At 37.2% G+C, this 20,291-nt stretch overlaps 1 protein-coding gene across 2 annotated transcripts in view; it reads left to right on the top strand.

Moving 5' to 3' along the window:
* The window catches only part of EMB (embigin), a 45,825-nt gene extending 31,746 nt beyond the window's left edge, over positions 1-14,079 (top strand). For both annotated transcript variants that reach the window (XM_059416504.1, XM_059416505.1), the window contains exons 7-11: positions 5,317-5,444; positions 7,757-8,036; positions 8,803-8,836; positions 12,812-12,866; positions 13,680-14,079. In XM_059416504.1, the coding sequence (XP_059272487.1) occupies positions 5,317-5,444; positions 7,757-8,036; positions 8,803-8,836; positions 12,812-12,866; positions 13,680-13,697 (515 nt within the window). In that variant the 3' untranslated portion in view covers positions 13,698-14,079. The remainder of the gene's footprint in view (positions 1-5,316; positions 5,445-7,756; positions 8,037-8,802; positions 8,837-12,811; positions 12,867-13,679) is intronic.
* The last annotated feature ends 6,212 nt before the right edge of the window (positions 14,080-20,291 follow it).

Genomic DNA, 20,291 nt, shown 5'->3' with positions numbered 1-20,291 from the left:
GAAAGATGAGTGGTGGGCCCCGTGTTTCTCAGTAGCTGGTCAACTCTTCTGACATGGTTGCTGAAAACTTCTATAACATTCATCAGTGTTAAAATCTCCTAGTAGAAAGATGCAGAAATTTAGCTGGTGAAGGATGAGATTTTGATGTCATCGAGTGCTGTGAAACCTTTCTTGGCCTGGCCGTCTGTCTCCGTATCCAAGGAGAAGGAGTATGGAATAGTACTATGTAGAATCGGTTGGAACTTCAGTTTTAAACCCCAGTGTTGATGTCTAGTTAGCTGTCTTTGACTATGTGGAAGAATCTTTTCCTAATTTGGTGATTCCTAAATGTCCTTGAGCCAAAAATGACCCAGGCTGATTTTTTTCCTAGTTCATGATGTAAATCTCTAAGTTTACAACTCCATAGGGCTTTTACTATCACCAGGCAGATCCTGGGCCCCATCCGGACACTAGTTTGAATTGTTGATTCATCTTCAAACTTGGATTCTACCAATCCCAAGACTCTCAGGGGTCCTGCCTTATCCAAAGTTTCAAAAAGTCAACAGCACACATTAAAATACTGTATCATTGTCCTTCTTTGCATAAATATTTCCAAACATTAAGTAGCAGCCCAGAACCAACTGTGACCTCTGGAAAAGTTCCAACAAACTAGAGTTTCCTGACCTTGGTGCATTTTATAGTTTAGATCCACAGTGCTATTATCAGCCGTATAAAGTGCAGCAGAGCAGTAGTTAATGTCCACCTTTTCATATGGAACTCAGGAAGTGTGGTTCTGCTTCAGCTGAGGTTTGGAAGGAACCTTGTGGCTTCAGAAAAGAATCCTTACTTTAGCCAAGTTTGAATCTCTGCTTAATCTGCATGTTTTCAGTGGAGGCCTCCCCTGAAGTAGGGTTGACCTTTCTGGGAGCTTCTGTGTTCTCATACTTCATTTAACAATAAAGCCACACCAGGTGTTGCGCATATTGGAATGAAGTATGGCTACAGTGTGGTGTTGAACTGATAGACTCACAGTGTTCTGTCAGGAGGCCCTCGAAATAACTTCCTTCTCACTCTGTCCGATCATTCCTTTTCTCAACAAAATCTCAAGTAAAGAAACACACACCAAAAAAAGGACACTAAGGCGAAGTCACATTTTATTATTAACCAGCCTTGGCCACAAATGTTGCTGAAATTCTTGGAAGGCTTTGCCATACAGAAGGCTTCTTTCTCCTCAGTGAGGTTGTACTAACCTTAAGCCAAAGCAGAGCCATGGATTTCTTCACAGCCCAAGGTCAGTTAGGTCTTTACTCCACTGAACGCGAGGATAACACCCTCCTGAGCCGGGAAAAATATGCTGAACATGAGGCTGAGTTATTTATACCCCAGATTTCTATCCCTAGAAAACAGGGCCCAATCAGCGCCCGGGACAATTACTAATCCAGGATAATCCTCCTCTCTAAGACTGGAAAACCTTGAGGGCTGAATGAGAGGAGAGAATTTCTGGTGAGGTCACTGGGGACTTCATTCCACAGGCTGCTGCTCAGCCTCCCCCCCACCAACCTCCAGTGTCTAGTGAGGAAAGAGGATCTACCGTAAGAAAAAAACAGAATGGGGAGCCCCTGGGGGGCTTAGTCAGTTAAGTGTTTGCCTTCAGCTCAGATCATGATCTTGGGGTCCTTGAATTGAGTCCCGCATCTAGCTCCTTGCTCAGCGGGGAGCCTCTTTCTCCCTCTCCCTCTGCCTGCCACGCCCCTTGCTTGAGCTCTCTCTCTCTTTCTGTCAAATAAATATATAAAAATATATAATATTATAGTGATAAATAATATATAATATAATATAAAAATATATAATATTAATATAATAATGTAAATAAATGTAAAAAAAAAAGAAAAGGAAACAGAATGAAATGTACTATGGTTCAGCATAATTTAGGCCTACAACGTTCTGATGCTGAAATTTATTGTCTTGTTCCTCAAGAACTTAAAATGTAGTTACGTTAATATCAAGACAGATGGTCATCCTATTCTCTTGGATCCTAGAGTTGTTTCCAGTTTTCCTATATTGGTTATTTGCCTGCAGTAGACTGCTGTCTGGGTTCCCGGATGAGCCCAGAGGCTGAAGAAACTGAACAAAAGTAGTTTGAGTTAATAGGGAGAACACGTACATGAGAGACACCATCTTTATTGTTATTTTAAAAATGCATGTGGATAGCAATTATTTTCTTATTTTAAAATTTCACTCATAGATTATGTCAAAGTACCAGTTGCTTTATTCTCCTTTTTCTTGTTAAAACCAGTATGTGGGGGTGCCTGGGTGGCTCAGTGGATTAAGCCGCTGCCTTCAGCTCAGGTCATGATCTTAGGGTCCTGGGATCGAGCCCCGCATCTGCTTCAGCATCCCTGCTGAGCAGAGAGCCTGCTTCCCCCTTTCCCTCTGCCTGACTTTCTGCCTACTTGTGATCTCTCTCTCTGCCAAAAAAAAAAAAAAAAAACCAAAACCAAAACCAAAAAACCAGTATGTGGTGAGCGGACCCTTTTTATTCTTAGATTTTTATGTAATATGTAAAGTTATCATTCCACGTGTTTCTTCTGCTCTATATACATTAGTCTGAAAACAAGATTTTCTTTTTAACTTTTTAACCAATTTAATTTCTTGTTATGGTAAGGAGAAATAATGAGGTGCCCTGATTTAAATTGTTTTTAATTTATGCTGAAATTGTAATCCTTACACAAAAATCTTACTCAGCTGCTTTCACCAAGTACATGAAGGTGTGTTTCAAGCAGTAGAATTTGTTTCACAGCCTCACAAAGTTCTTTAACTGATGTTATTAAAGGATCTCAAAGCTCCTCTGTTTTTTCATTCTTTGGGGCCTTGTCTCCTGTAAATTCATCCCCTTGAATTTTTCATCATTTTACTCTTTTGGTCTCCTTTCTCACATGGGCTGGGTGGTCTATAAAGGATTCAGTGTGGAGCCTTTCCCACGTTTTGGGGGTTTTTATGTGTTTCTACAGTTCTGAGATGTACTCAGATGAGTTTCCAGTTCTCTTTTTTTTTATTCTAAATCTTTTTTCCTCTCTGTTCCACATGACCAGCTGACCTAGAAATCATTCTCGCACATGATAATGATCTATCCTAGTAAGCTGGCTCATGACCACTAGGTAATAAGGCTGTGGGCATTACAAATTTCAAGGGAGGTCAGTTAAGAAAAGCTGTACCAGTACATGATCAAAACTTTGTGGTGTTTACTTTGCACCAAACACTTTATTTATTATGATCTCATACTTAATCCTTTACAATAACATGGTAGGATGGGTTATGACCTACTGAAGTCCTCAACGTTAGTAACACTGAAACTGTAATTTGAGTATATGTACTTCCTGGACCCAAATCAATTCTTGGTCATATCATGGCCACATTGTGCTGACTTCCTTCCAACACTTAATGACCTGACACTTGAAATGGACACATATTAATCACATATTAACTAAATATCCCTCAGCCTGTTGGTGACCGATCAGAATGTGGGACACTGGTGGCCTCAGTCAAAAGGAATGCTCAGAATATCTTCTGGCTGAGATGTTTTAGATAAAGACAGTCACATGTATTCATTCTCTCCTCTCTCAGGAGTGTCCTAGTGATAGCTGACTAGGTTTATGAAGTATTAGTTGGTGATTATAAATTTTGATTGGCAGTTCACAGCTTCAGTTGATTTAAAATTGTAGACCATTGAGTTCCATGGAAACATGTTTCCTTGGTTATGTAAAGTGTGAGAATCGATTTAGAGATTGCTCTGTTATCTTTCGTATGAATTACTTGAATCACTAATGCTGACATGGGTGACATACCTTCCTCTTATTTGTGTCTCTTTTTATTACCACTGCCTCATTCAATACCCAGCTGGCCAGCAGCCTTGATGAAGGAGAGAGTGATATGTGCAGTTGTATTTAGGCACATTTTATTTATTTATTTTTAAAAGATTTTATTTATTTATTTGAGAGAGAGAGAGCATGTGTGCACAAGTAGGGGGTGTGGGGGGGCAGAGGAAGAGGGAGAAGCAGACTTCCCGCTGAGCAGGGAGCCCAACCCTGGAGATCATGACCTGAGCTGAAGACAGATGCTGAATAGACTGTGGCTTCCCATTAGGCACATTTTAAACAATAAGGATAAAAGGAGACTGCCCACACCGATCATTGTAACCTTAATCACCTGAGGACAGAACTCATAAAGAAATCCTATTCTCCAACCTTCCATGGTAGTTACACAAGTCAGGATTTCTTTTCTCATGATTACCAACTATTTCCCCTTTCCTCATCTTTATGATTCATCCAGCAAATGCCAATTATCTTTGGGTAGTACAAAGCCAAGATCACTTAGAAAATGTATTCAATCTAGAAACCTAACTTTAGTACTTCAAACCAATCTTTGTATTTCTACCCTGGCCAATCCCAAAACAAAATATAAATACAGGATAGCAAGGGAATATCAAGCAATATTTATAAAATTTGTCAATAGAGCATTAAAAATTCATACATGACTTTATACTTTCTCTCTGTTGCCAAATAAAAAAAGGAAAAACAAAACATAAAACCAAAAACTTGCTAAAATGAATAAAAGAAAGAAAGTAAAAATAACCTTCATTGGTCAGCCTACACCTCCAGTATAAGTGCACATTCAATAATATATCCTTTGAGGTCAGTGAGAAGAAACTGATTCCACGATGGAGTTTGGGTGGAATGCTTTCATTGCTTTGCTTATGTTCTGATGTTTTAATTTTCTTTACCAAGTTATTCATATCCTTATAACTTAATTTTTCTAAATTCAGTGGTCATTTTTATTCTGTTACTAATGGCACCTACCTCAAACTTTCTTAGGAAATTTATCATCCAAAACAAATAAACAAAAACAGGAGAAAAAGAGTCATAGAGACAACAAACCTGTGGTTGCCAGGGGGTGTGGTCTGGTGGGGGAAATGACAAAATGGGTAAAGGGCAGTGGAGGTAGGGGACTCCAGTTATGGCATGGATAAGTCGGGGGATGAAAGCTACAGCATAGGGAATAAGGTCTATGATATTATAATAGTGTTTCATGGTGATAGATAGTAGGTACCTGTGTGGTGAGCTTAATATGTAGACCGCTATGTTGTACACCTGGAACTAATGCAATACTGTGTGCCAACTATACTCCCAATTAAAAAAATAGTTTCACATTATATGAAATTAAAGTGATATAAGGAAAATCATGCTGATGAGAACATGGAAGGGGAATTTGTCTTCAACTTTAATACATGTCCCTATTCAAACTCTTACATTAACGTATATTTCTCTAAATGTTTCTTAGTCCCTGAAGTTCAAAGAAAAAACAAACCATTGATCACTTACGTCGGGGATTCCGTTGTCTTGGTGTGTAAATGCCAGCACTGTGCTCCTTTAAATTGGACCTGGTACAGTGGTAACAGGAGTGTACAGGTAAGATCATATTTCTGTGATTTGAAGAAAACAAAATTCATTTATTTATAAATGAATTTATAAATTTTATTTATAATTTTAAATTTTAAATTTTATTTCATAAATAATATTAACAGACTCAGAATTCCTAGGACTATTTGTACTTCCGTTATCTTATTATTTAGTATGTCTTCATGAAGCAAGAACCGTGGAGTTGTCCTACCTTTCATGTTTTTAGCATCTTACATTACACATCAGAAGAGACTCTTAATGTGTTATTAACCAGTACTTTGTTTTTTAGATTTAGCAACTTACTTAAATTTTTTGAAAGGAAGTTATCATTCATTTTTAGTTGATGAGTTTAGAAATAACCCTAACAAAAACATCCTTTTTTCTTATCATTCCATGAAAGTATCTAGAAAAAAACAAAAGGTAGGTTTATTTTCCAACTTCTGACTCTGGAAACATTTGTGAAAGAATTTAATACAGTGATGACATTTGAGAAAAGAATGAAAATTTGGTAACTTAAACCTAGGTCTTGGGTTCTTTCAGTAAGTGTCATTGGCCTCTTTTGGCCTTCCAGAATCCAAAGGGAGGCCAAATACTTTACACTCCCACTAAAGAATTAATGGCTATTCAAAGAGCTAAGAATAGTAAGAAATAATAATAAGAAATAATAAGAAAATCATGAGTATTCAGAAAATCATTCCTCACTTTCTTTCTTCCTCCCAAAGAGCTTCTAATAGCAGGGAAATTAAGGACATTGTCCTTCACGGGACACCTGTCTATTGCTCTGGTACTAATGAGCATTGAAATTAAAGTCCTGCAATGACAAGCTATAATCCTGGGAGGGACAGACAGTATGAGACTGTGTAGATCTTACAAGGAAATAGTAGGTTCCTTAGGCAAAATTGATAATGCCATACCCCGTTGAAGGGACCAGAGGAAGAGACTTAAAAGGGAGAGTGACTGATCCTGTGGTAACGCTGGTTTGAGTGTGCAAAGAAATCTCCAAATCACTTAGGAACAGACCTAAATCATTAATATTTCTGCTTCATTTCTTATTGATGATTAGGAAAGGCAATCATTTTAAGTCGGTAAATATTAACAAACATATATGTGAATTTATAATGATAAATATCATTTGTAGTGGCTTGAAATAAGCCCAATTTATTTCTTTATATGTGATACTGTGCCCCCCCCCAAAAAAACAAACCTAAATCTAATTGTATTAAACTCTTATAATGTGGTCTGTGTTTCTCTCCATTTGCTGTCATAATTTGCTCTCCATTTGGCCCTAAGCATGGGTCATATTGAGATGTGAGGAAAGTGTAGTATTGTGAGAACAGGTTACAACGTTAAGTCAAGTGTTTTTTTCAAAATGGAGACTAACCATTCGGAGGTGATGCCTCCGAATCACCTGGGGTGCCTGCGAAACATGCATGGCTTTGAGGTATCAGCTCCGAGTTAGAGAGGGTACACTCGAACAAGCATCTCAGACAGTGGCAGGGCACAGGGAGCCAGGTCGCTTTAATTTGTCGGTGGGGAAGGCAAATAATAAACTCACAGACTATCTCCTTCATCCGAAAACCTCCAAGAATATTTGTATGCAGATCAGCATTTATTGAGCAGTGCTGCTGAGTGACAGCACAGTGAAGGCATCAAATAGCCTGAGAATAAGTTTTAATTTAAACGGATTAAATAACTCAGCTCCCAAAAGCTTAGTATGCCTCTGAGGAGGCTGGGGAAAATCCAGTGAATCTCAGGAGTCAGCTTACCTGAGAAAGAAACTCAGATACGAGAAGACAGGTGTGCAAAAGACCACAGATCCAGGCTCACAGTGGATTTCTACCATTCCCGCTCCACCAGCCTCACAGGCCTGCAGATTTCATCCTCATTTCCAGTCTGAGGAACTCCCCGTGCCAGGAGGAGCCAGTGATCTTCCTTTGTAGGAATGAACACATCTAATAGCTTCATTCATTCATTAATTCAGGAGTTGATTTGATGTGTGCCTGCTCTTGTGAAGGAGGAAGTAGTTTGAACAGCTAGTTGGGATTAGATCGAGAAACCCAGAGGGCTGGGATTTTTCTGTATCTTTGATTCGAATATTTACCTGCGATGCTCTACACTATAGTTTCAAACAAGGAGTACTTAGCACTGAAAATATTCCTTCCCTTTGCTACCTTTGGGAGATGAAGCTCTTGGGACTCTGTTATGTAAACTTCTCATAAACTTTACTATGCCTTACAGCTTTTGCTCAGAACTCGATCATTTAGGACGTGTGTCTTTTATGCAATATGATAGGAATGCATTTTGATGTTTTCTTGTATTAGGTTCCTCTTGATGTTCACATGAATGATAAGTATGCGATCAATGGAACAAACGCGAATGAAACAAGGCTTAAGATAATGCAGCTTTCAGAAGACGATAAAGGATCTTATTGGTGCCATGCAATGTTCCAGTTGGGCGAGAGCCAAGAAAGTGTTGAGCTGGTTGTGATAAGTTATTTGGTGCCCCTCAAACCATTTCTTGGAATAGTTGTTGAAGTTATTCTTTTAGTGGCTATTATTCTGTTTTGTGAAATGCACACCCAAAAGAAGAAGATGCATACAGGTAAGATTTCCTTTTTTAGATAGTGTTCTTATGTTTAGATTTAATATATTATAATGGATTTAGAGTTTGAGGGAAATATCTAACTTCTGTTATTTGGAGTGGTATTCATTTAACATTAATGGTGACAGTGCTGTGAGCTTATATTGACGGTCTTTGTTTCAACTTCTTAAGAAATTTTAGTATGAAAATATACTTTTTCTCCTTTTGCTTTGGTGTTACTGGTACCTAAACACCAAATAGGTGATACATGCTTTGGTATTAGGATATTAGAAGATTCCCTGATAGCTTAACGTAAAAGATCTCAAAGACAAACAGTCTTTTCCTTAGATAACTCACTTAAAGATATTTTATCAAACATTCTGGAGTTCTCATAAGAGAGACATTGTCTGGTCAGTTCTGTTTTTGTAGCATGTGCTTGATAGACTGCAGGTTGAGAAACCAATACTCCCCTAAGAAAATTTATCTTACATTCTGCATTCTTTTCTGATTTTGTACGAGATTTTTAGTAACTTAAAGAAATAGAGGTCAATCAGTCTGATTTTGAAAATTGCAGGCACTAGACTATGCTCGATCAAAATTGCAGGTAAGGTCTGGAGAGCAGGGAAGGAGAACGTGATGGACGTGCGGCATCTCACGTTGTATGTCTCTCTCATTCCAAAGAGGGAAACCACACATTGCATTCTTAACATGGGGAAAGTTGAATTCAACATACATGCTCCATAAGAATAGTGAACCAATCTTAATGAATTCCTATTTTGTTATACAGATGATGGGAAAGAATTTGAACAAGTTGAACAGTTGTAAGTATAACTTTTACAGATTAATTTTCACTTGAGTAAAATACAGATAAATATGGAATTGAATAAAAAGTTTGTGGTTAGACTAGGTATTTACTCCAAAGATACAGAGGCAATGATTGGAAGGGGCATCTGCCCTCCAGTGTTTATAGCAGCAATAGCCAAACTACCTCTGTCCATTGACAGAGGAATGGATGAAGAAGATGTGGTATATATAGTCAATGGAACATTACTCAGCCATCAGAGAGGGTGACATCTTACCATTTACATCACCATGGATTGAACTGGGGGGTATTATGCTGGGTGAAATAAGTCAATCAGAGAAAGACAATTATCATATGGTTTCATTCATATGTGGAATATAAGGACTAGCGCAGAGGATCATAGGGAAAAGGAGGGAAAACTGAATGGAAAGAAATCAGAAACGGAGACAAACCATAAGAGACTCTTTTTTTTTTTTTTTTAAGAGTTTATTTATTTATTCATGAGAGACAGAGAGAGAGGCAGAGGGAGAAGCAGGCTCCCCATTGAGCAGGGAGCCCCATTCAGGACTCAGTCCCTGGACCCCAGGATCGTGACCTGAGCCGAAGGCAGTTGCTTAACCATCTGAGCCACCCAGGCACCCCACCATGAGAGACTCTTAACTATAGGATACAAACCGAGGGTTGCCAGAACGGGAGAGGGGTGGGAGGAGGGGTAACTGGGGGATGGGCATTAAGGAGGGCACGTGATGTGATGAGCACTGGGTGTTCTATGGAACTGATGCGTTCTTGAAGTCTATATCTAAAACAAATGATGTCCTATATGTTGGCTAGCTGAATTTATTTATTTATTTTAAGATTTTGCATATTTATTTGAGAAAGAGAAGACAGAGAGAGAGAACCAAGGGGTGGCGAGAGAACCAAGGTGGTGACCAAGGTGGTGACCCTAGGATCATGACCTGAGCCCGAAGGCAGACGCTTAATTGACTGGAGCTACCCAGGCACCCTGGCTAATTAAATTTAAATTTAAAAAAAAAAAAGTTTGCTATTAGGACAAAACCACAAGAGTATATTATGTGTGTGTTATTTTTTGTATACATCCATGTTCAGGAGAGGCATGTGGAGTTTGCCTGTCTACATTAGGATCCCCCCTCTACCATTCATTCACTTTTTACATCTCTGTGCTTCAATTTTGCCTTCAACAAAATGACTTTAATTATAGTATTTGTTTTATAAGGCTTTTGGATTAAATGATATTCTGTATGTAAAAATGCTTAGCATAGGCTTTGATGCACAGGGGTGTTCAATAACCATAAGGAAGTATTATTTGTATAAGTCAGTAATTCTTAACCCTGGCTATATTTTTGGTCACTTAGGATGTTCCTTAAAAATACAGTTACTCAGAATTTATTGGATCTCCTGGATCAGAACCTCTGGGATTGGTGCCTGGACATCTGGATTTCTTTAAAATGTCTGTCCCTGATTCTAAGTCTCTCTCATATGGACAATCACTAGTCTAGAATTTTATTGGTCACTGTTTTTGAAAGAACACATATTGGTCCCAGGTTCACTTAACAGCCGCTTTGTTCAGAGTGGAACATGAGGAGGGCTGAGAAGAAAATTATCTGGGATATAATACAGTTTGGTGAAGGTGGGAGTGACTAGTTCCTCTCGGCAGAGGATTGAGCGTGGAATCCAGTGATGGAGCTGCGTGAGACTGGGATTCAAGTCTGAGTAACGTAGCCGAGGGCTGGACCAGGAAAAGGAGATCAGGATAAAGCAGCTAGAAGAAACGTAGGAAACGGAAGGTCCGAGCCAATATAACCAACACAGAATGGCACCTACCTGGAGTTTATCTTCAAACGGCCAGCACAGGTTCTGAGTGTGGTCTCTAGCCATGGGCAAAGAGCAGGAGTGGGGTGGCCAGCTGTGATTTAGAAATTTGTAGACATTAGTCACATAGTTATTTTTATTCAGTTCACATATGGCAGGTAAAATAAATCAACAAAATATGAGCTTCAACAGTAAGGTCATCTCTCAGGAGTTCTGTAACCTCGGATAGGAGAAACAAACAATGTTGTCTTGGCATCAACTCTTAGAGTTGGAAGGAAGCTGCACCTCTTTCTGGTGAACTTGGACATTCAGTTTATGGTGCTTTGAATGTTTCATCTTTTTGATTCCCAGGTACTGATTCCCATTCTTAAACTTGGAGTCATGTAAAAAATAAGACAGTCATTCAGATATTTCAAACAGTTACAGCCTTGCTCAAATGCTGTTTTTCCAGCTCAGCTATCCCAATGTTTCTGGCCACTCATTTCCTTGCAGTCACATCTGGAGGCTGCTCCTGTCTCGGTGGATTCTGGTTCGTCTAAGACACATCCTGAAAGGGTAGCACCAGAACACTATGTAGTAGACTTACCAAATCTTAATTTAATTTTCATTTATGTAGCTTATCCTAATTTAAAAATATTTGTAAAGTATTTTTTTCTAGAATTCCTTAGGAGGAACGCCAAACTGATTCAATCTACAGTAGAAATGATTTACTTTCTTTTCTTTTATTGATAATTGGGATAGTGTACATAATATTCTCTACCCTGTATTGTTCCACAGACAGCACTGGCAGTGTTAAAGTTTTTATCTTATTTCTTATTTCAATATCTTTAGATTTATTACAAGTATCAAGGGCACATGAACTCATATGCAACAACCTTTTTACCAGTGTTCTTTTAGAATTTTTAGTTAGCAATGCACTTTTTTTTCTTTAAAGTAATCCCTATACCCAACATGGGGTTCTAAAATTTTTAGTTAGGAGATAAATTTTTCTTGATAGAATATATAATATATATTAATATATATAATATAGTATAGTGTAATATAATAATATATAGTATATAATGTGATAGTATTATTAGTATGCTTTCTATTTTATACTATATTAATAGTATAAAGGGACACCTGGGTGGCTCAGTTGGTTAAGCATCTGCCTTCAACTCAGGTCATGATCCCAGGGTCCTGGGACCAAGTCCAATATCCAGCTCCCTGCTCAGCAGGAAGTCTGCTTCTCCCTCTCCCTCTCATGCTCCCCCTGCTTATGCTCTCTCTCTTTCTCTCTGACAAATAAATAATAAATAAATCTTTTTAAAATTATATAAAATAATAGAATATAATATAGTATAATAATACTATATATAAATATAAATATATATATATATTTATCATTACATTTTCTATATAATGCATATATGTTTAGATGTCAGGAAGAGTCATAGAGTTCCCTGATGAAAATAAATCTTAAAAGCAGTGCTAAATGTGTAACATCAAAACAACCTGTAACTTCAGATATTTCAATGAGGAGCTCATTCATTTATTTGATCCACTCATATATTTAATCCATATAATCTCACCTGCTGGCCTCTCCCCCAAATTTGAATTAGGTGGTTGAATTTACTTTCTGATGGTGATAGCTTAATGAGCTCAGGCCTGCCCGTAAAACCTAGAAGGGTATTCATTATGCACTCTTGTTACCCAGTTTAGTCATTTTTGTCTTAAGAATCTGAAGGTCACATTTGTAGTCTTGCCCTGATGTGCACTGTATAGACAACCACATTTAACCTCTAATTCATTGTAATAAACATGTCAGATCACAGCACCAGTATCTCACATGCTGGCAGAACTTCTGCTTGGCTGTTATCTTGCTGGCCTCAAAACTCCTCACAAGTTATGGCCATATACCTAAGTCTCATTCATGCTGGGGGAGAAGCCGTTTTCCCTCTGCATAAAATAAACAGGACTGGTCACTGTCCTCTGTGGCAACAGTTCTTCTCTAAAGCAATGCTAGAAAAACAATATCAACATTATGAGCATAACATTTTTAGGAAAAATTAATTATCTCTATTGACTTCTATGTTTTAACCTGATGGCCACGATATAGATGATGTTTTGACTTGATTTAGTGCAGTGTAAATACTTCGTGATTTTCTTTTTGTTTTCCTTACAGGAAATCAGACGATAGCAACGGAATAGAAAATAATGCCCCCAGGCACAGAAAAAATGTAAGTTAGTTCCAAGTGATATTCTTTTCTTTCTTTCTTTTTTTTTTTTAAAGATTTTATTTATTTATTTGAAAGACAGAGATCACAAGTAGGCAGAAAGGCAGGCAGAGAGAGAGGAAGGGAAGCAGGTTCCCTGCTGAGCAGAGCAGAGAGTCCGATGCGGGGCTCCATCCCAGGACCCTGAGATCATGACTTGAGCCGAAGGCCGAGGCTTTAACCCACTGAGCCACCCAGGCGCCCCTCCAAATGATATTCTAAATAAAAGGTAAAATTCCCTATACACAGACTATTATCCCAGCTACATTTTTTGGTTTCATATGAGATCTAGTCATTCACTAAGGGTTTGAATATAGTTGTTTAGAATATTATGGGAGAAAATATATAGTTATACAAACATAAATGACACCTTTTTTCTATCAGAGAACATGTAGCAACCAATCTAAAAATATATCTTCTGTACCACCTATATATACGTATATATATTTGTCACCAAGGGCTAGTTCCTTCTACTTTTCATAGTCCCCCCCCCCCACCTTAGGTGTTCTGGATTCTCCTTTCTTTAAATTCTCATATGCTCCCATATATTTGGGAATATGAACAAATCCACAGTAGCTTATTTCCTTTACTGATTAGAATAAAAATATTCAGAGTGGATCAACATTTTACCCCCAAGTATTTAGAAAACAGATACTGTTAGTTTCAGCAGTGATTTGGATCACTCCTTCCTAGCACTTTTTGCTTTGCTAAAGTGATGAAAGTTATAGAATAATCAGGACATACTAATTATGTTTCCTTATGCTTTATTTAACTCAGGAAGCTGTGAGCCAGTGAAAGCAAAACATCGTGTCAAGAGTAATGGGAAGATGTATAGTTTCTACTTCAGCTTTGTTTATGTTTCCCGTGAAGAACATCTGAGTTTTTATTTTTACAAGGATGAAAAGTTTATGCGATATGCTCAGCAGTAGTTTTGCAATAATACATGCTATCTCAGATCCAAAGATATATTTTCCTTCTGTGATTATTTTACATTAAAGCAAGGTAAATCATATTAAATATGTTCTATGACCTATAGCCCAGGATAACTAATTTCATCTTGGTCATCAAGGGATGCACAGAAGAGATACCAGCAAAACCAGTTAGTAGTACATGAACTAATGTCATTCAAGACCTGTGTATAACCAAAGAATTCATTAAAGAGAAAACTTTTGCCATTTGCCTTGTTTTTTTTTTCCAATTATGCTTACTATGTATAGAAATATTTGTAATAATTTTCATGTAATGTTCACCCTCTGTCATATTGGATAAAAACATCTTTATTAGGAAATGAATACGTTCTGCCTTTGCTAATGATTTGCAATCTGCAGAAGAAAAACATACATTTCCTCCACAAATATTGGTTTAAGGCAGGGAAATATAACCATATACTTGCCCCAAATCGCCTATCATACAAAAATATGTTTCCCAATCTTTGTCCTACTCATTTCCATTACTTATACACACTAGGGAAAAGTGACTTTTAGCCTTTATGTAGAGCATTTTTTAAACGCCATGGGTTTCAGATTTCTTAAGTTCCACCAGGCATTAACGCTGTGGGTACATGTCTCTGTAGTCATAATATTGCCCTGCTACAGGGATGCCTCTGTGGTTCATGGTTTCCTGGTATCTTTGACTGGTATCTGGTGTCCTGATACCCATGGATGGCTAAAAACCTAAAAATGCATTATTAGTGCTTTATAGTGATGATTTCTTTGTTCAAAATCCAGAAGTACTAAATAATTCTTCTCTGTTGTTGCAAAGGCCCTAGACTTTTCTTCAAAATTAAGATAGTTTCTATTGCATATATAACTATAATACTTTATCAAATCCCTGAAACCAAATCAAATGAAACATGAATAGACATGAAACACTGTCAGTGGCTTTGCGTGGACTATGAAAATCATACTAGATTGGGTTGAAGACAATGATACGAAGCATGCTGGGTGTCCTTAGTGCTGGTGGGTCGTGTCCCGCAGAGGTCAGAACAATCAGAAGCCAAAGAGGAAGAGTTTGGGATGGTGGCAAGGAGCCCACAATTTTTGGTGACTAGGAGTTCAACATTTGAGAAGAGGTGTTCAATAATTTGGGGAAAAAATACCTTCTAGAAATGTTCACTATGTACTGGCTGAGAAAATAATAAAATTGTGGTGGTGAAAATGATAATTTATATGGCACCTTAACTAATGTTAAAAAATATTACTAATAGGAATAATACACATAAAGTGGCGACTTGGAATCTGCCCATTATTTGGTTGCAGCACTGTTCTGTGTAAAGCGCATTAATTATATCTGCACATTTTATTGAACTAGAATATATCCCTGAAGTAATGGCAGATTTCATTTTATTCTTAGTCTTAGAGCCATGAGCCATACATTGTTTTGGTTTAATACATTATTTTTTAAATGATTTTATTTATTCATTAGAGAGAGAGAGAGCATGAGCAGGAGGAGGGGCAGAGGGAGAAGCAGACTCCCTGCTGAGCAGGGAGCCCAATGCAGGACTCAATCCCAGGATCCCGGGGTCATGACCTGAGCCCAAGCAGAAGATTAGCCAACCGAGCCACCTAGGTGCCCAGTTTAATTCATTATTTGATAACATCCTCTTGGATGGTATCTATATGATGGCAGATACCCAGTCAGTTCATTTAATTAATATAAACAATTTGAAGTAAGTGAAAAATTAATCAGAACTATTATTTGACTAATTCAATTCAAGATGGTGTATTTATGATTGGATTTTTTAAAACCAAAAATAATTTGTATCTCATATGCGGTATGATTCTGTCCATTTTGCCATACTATTTAGGCTAAGATATTTTTCAAGCAAGAGAAATTGCTGCCCCATGGTAAAATAATCTGAAATAGTTGTATAGTAAATTGAATTTTTAAGTGTCAATGCTTGCTGTTTTTTCCTAGAAAAGGCAATTCATTTCAGTAAGTTTAAGGAGAAAAAGTACTCAGAAAATTAAAGTTGCGTTTTGGCTTTTTAGATTTTCTTTGGAAGAACTTCTGGAAAATTATTTCAGACTCTTAGATGAACAACATAATGCTTCTGTTAACTAACCTCATGTGGAAGATAAATGGATTAAGTCATAATAACCAATTGTAAATTGGCTGAAAATCTGAAAAGCTGAAGTAGGAAATGTGTCCCATATTATATATTAGCTACTCTGGGAAATTCTATTCATCTTTCCAGCCACCAGGATCTTGCAGAATAAGTAGACCTAATGATGTTTTAAAATTCTCAGTTTATGCTTTAGTGTAAATCTTCTCCAATTATATCTTTCTCTTTTTCCTCAGCGATCTGGTCACTCAGGTCCAAACCCAGAATTTATTGCGGTATTTTCTTCCCCTCTGTTAACTGAGACTCATTAGTTCTGAATCTTTTTGCTTCTTTGACCTTCTTATTGCCCATCAATCCACCCCCTGTCTTCCCCACCCCACACTCAAAACAGCAACAGCATCAGTCTTGATTTTCCTACCTCGGTCTCATCTTCCTATGAATCCATTTTTTGTATAGCTGCCCGAGTTATCTTTTTAAATACAAATCTTGCTTTGCTAACTTAATATGGAAGCCTCCAGGCCAAACCTCTGCAGGCTTACCTTTGCCATTTCCTAATACTACAGTTTTCCAAAGGGCTGACCTCTCTCTGGTGTCTTGATTTAGTCTTGACATACAGAGATTCCGTGCAGAATGCTACACTCCTGTGCCCCTCGCATTGACTAACCTGAGTTCAGTTTTCACTACTTTAATCTGACATTACTTCTGGGTGGATCTTTTGTACCCAGTGGGGTGTACACCATGTGATTTGCTCAAATAATTCCACATTTCTTTGAGTTTATTACCCTGTATTATAAATAGACATTTGTCTCTTTCCTAGATTGTGTACTTACCACAGAGAGGATACGTTAGGGATGTCATGAAATGTGTGTTGAATAGAGAAATGTGTTAGTAAAAATCAAATTTCATTAATTTAGAACAATCTAAATTGTGACATCAGAATTAAAATAACCGGGGTGCGTGGGTAGCTGAGTCGGTTGAGCGACAGACTTGGTTTTGGCTCAGGTCACAATCTCAGGGTTGTGAGATCAAGCCCGGCATCGGGCTCTGCTCTCAGCATGGAGTCTGCTTCGGGTTCTCTTTTCCTCTCCCTCTGCCCTCCCGCCCTATGCTGTCTCCCCACCCCCTCTCTAATAATAATTAAATCTTTTTAAAAATTTTTGAAGCATTAAAATATAATATATTAACAGAGAAAAACAAGGTTTTATGAGTCAATGTTTGCTTCTATTACTTTGAAAAGTACATAGTAATAGGATAAAATGTCCCATCAGATTTTAATAATATGTCAGTATCCAGTGAGCAAATAAGTTCTGATTCCTAATTTGTTATACAGGGTATACCCCTTTCAACTTATTTAAACTCCTACTGTTCTCTATTTTTCGTGGATAGTTCAAATCTTTACCTTATATTTATCCTTTATTTTAATAGTATAATCTACTGACTTTAAATATAAAGAGCTTTAGAACTGTATCCATTTGCATAGTACTATAGAGTACTGATGCTTGTGTGCCCTTCACTAATTTCTCATTCCTCTTCCCTTAAGCAATACCTTATAGTATCTTATTAGAGTATCTCAGGATCCAACTCAGAACTTTATCTTAAAAGAAACGTTTTTTTAAAGAAAGCTTTCATTGTTCAGTTTTGATCACTGAAAGTTTATCTTTAATCAAATTCATCTAAAGGAAAAAAAGTGTCTGTTCTGCTCACTGATTCCCTAGGTCTTCATCTCCAAGGCATTTAAAATAGACTTACACAAAATGGTTTACTGAATACCTACTATACTACCTTATAGAAAATGAATTTTTCTAATTGAAAAAGGCTATGCAGTGAATTAGGGACTTACTCCCTATTACCATTGTTCATCTCCAGGTGGGAGTTAAGTTCAAGTATGTGTTCCAGCATTAATTAAGAGGCACAGTGACCTACTTAGAGTATGCTCTGAATTAATATTTACTAGATGAATGAAAAATAGATGAATGGCTCAATTATTATGGAATCTTAAATTATACATATTTACATAGTATCTACTTTGATTCTCATTAATTAACTGTGAATATATCCTTATCTAGAGAAAAAGAAAACTAGAACTGCCCGTTTTCAATTCGGTGATATTTAGGAATGTATTTGCACTAAATCTAGAAGGTCAGTTACGTGCTGAATTGAGTTCTTCATTGAGAATATATAATATTATTAAATAATGGGGCACCTGGGTGGCTCAGTGGGTTAAAGCCTCTACTTCAGCTCGGGTCGTGATCCCAGGGTCCTGGGATGGAGCCCCGCCTCGGGCTCTCTGCTTGGCAGGGAGCCTGCTTCCCTTCCTCTCTCTCTGCCTGCCTCTCTGCGCTTGTGATCTCTATTTGTCGAATAAATAAATAAAATCTCTAAAAAAAAAATAATAACTGACATGGTCGAGTGCTTAGCATGTGACAGGCACTGTGCTAATTGCTTTGGCATGTGTCACCTCCTCGAATCCCCACATCACATCATCTTATGCTACAGAACTATTATCATCCGCTGTATTACAGAAAAGTGAAGCTTAGAGAGATGACTTCACAGGAGTCTAGGTTTAACAGCTGTGTTGAACAGCTTAAGCCTCTACTTACCTGCATCTTAGAAAATGAGACTACTATCCATATCAAGCATCTTTTTAAAAAATAAATTTACTCTTTTAGATGGTCAGTTAAATAAGATCCAAGTCTTATCCTTAGGGCTTGCATGACCTATGCTATAGTGTACTCGTGTCCCTGCAGTGGTGCTGGGGAATCGTGATACTTTTGTTCATGTGGAGAGTCTTTCTTTCTTTGAGTTCCCCCTGCCCCACCACCATTTCACTTCTCAATAGCTAATGGGACTATTAACTTTATCATCCAAACACTAAGAACGAAAGAAGGTGCTATGTATCATTTCACCAGGACAACAGACAGAAAACGGACTGTGTGGTCACATTTTTAGTCTGCAGGGAGATCTACGTACTCTACGGACGATCTAGCCGAGCGCGGCAATAACGTCTGTAGCAAGTGTGAATGATAAACAGAAATTCACTGTCAGAGAAAGAACTATCTTTAGAAAACGCCTGGTGAGTCCCACTATAGAGAAATGTGTAGAATGAGACAATTTAGTAAGCTTAGAGACTTATTACTTTCCAAAAGTAATCTGATTAAAATTTATTATGATTCAAAAGTATGATTCACAGTCATAAGAGAAGCTGGGAAAGAAAGTCGTTTTTTTGATAACCTGTGAAATGAACCGGATAGTTCTTTGGGCTTGCTTATCTTCATGTTTAATGTGTCATAGTAATACCCGTGTGATTCTCAGCTAATCAGGAATGCCAGATTATGATTTTACAATAAAAAAATATCTTACAAAATCAGAGAGGATCACTCATGAATACCCATGTCAAAATTACTTATAGTCACATGATTAACTTGTAACATCTATTATTTCTTACCCTCTCATTTTCCAAATGAGAAAATCCTAGGGGCAACTTGTTTAAGGTATTGGTTAAAATTTATATATTATTTTGGTGTGTTATCTGTTATGTTAAAGAACTTTTGTTCATAAAATTGGTTTTGCTATTTAATTTGTAATTTACTTCAAGAATAGAACAAATTCTTATTTTTCTGTTTTATTTGACAAATGAAAATACTAGACTTATCACATATGTAATTAACTGTTATTTAATACTATAAAAATAGCACAAAATATGATTATACTAACTGCTTTTGTATATCTTAAGATAAAAATTTGACCATAATTTTTTTTTTAACATTTTATTTGTTATTTGACAGAGACACAGTGAGAACAGGAACACAAGCCGGGGGAAGTAGGAGAGGGGGAAGCAGGCTTCCTGTTGAACAGGGAGCTCAATGTGCGGCTGGATCCCAGGACCCTGGGATCATGACTTGAGCTCAAGGTAGACACTTAACGACTGAGCCACCCAGGCGCCCCAAACTTCACTTTTTTCTTAGAAAAAACTCAAGGAACATGAATTTGTTATGACATAATTTCTAATAATTTTAATATTTTTAAACATGTTTGTCTAAATGCTCCTTAATGCTTTTCTCTATCACATAAATAGCACAGAAAATATCTTTATTGGAATGTTTAAGAAAAAACCTTTTTGTTGCATATAACTCAAAGATTGTGTCTAATATGCAATTAAATTCAATAAAATGTCCTCAGAATTAAAGATTTAAGTGAGTATTAGAAAGTATATTTTGAATTTTATACTTTTAAGAACGGTTTAAAGTGAATTTAAAGGCAAAAAATAACAGAAAGAATGATGTTTTCCTTGGTTATACTCACAGAAAAATTAAGGTTTTGTAAAA

This window comes from Mustela nigripes, chromosome 12 (genome assembly GCF_022355385.1).
Source record: "Mustela nigripes isolate SB6536 chromosome 12, MUSNIG.SB6536, whole genome shotgun sequence".
In the NCBI taxonomy this organism is placed as follows: Eukaryota; Metazoa; Chordata; class Mammalia; order Carnivora; family Mustelidae; genus Mustela; species Mustela nigripes.
Note: the sequence above shows the minus strand (reverse complement) of the source record. Positions and strands in the feature narration are given on the sequence as shown.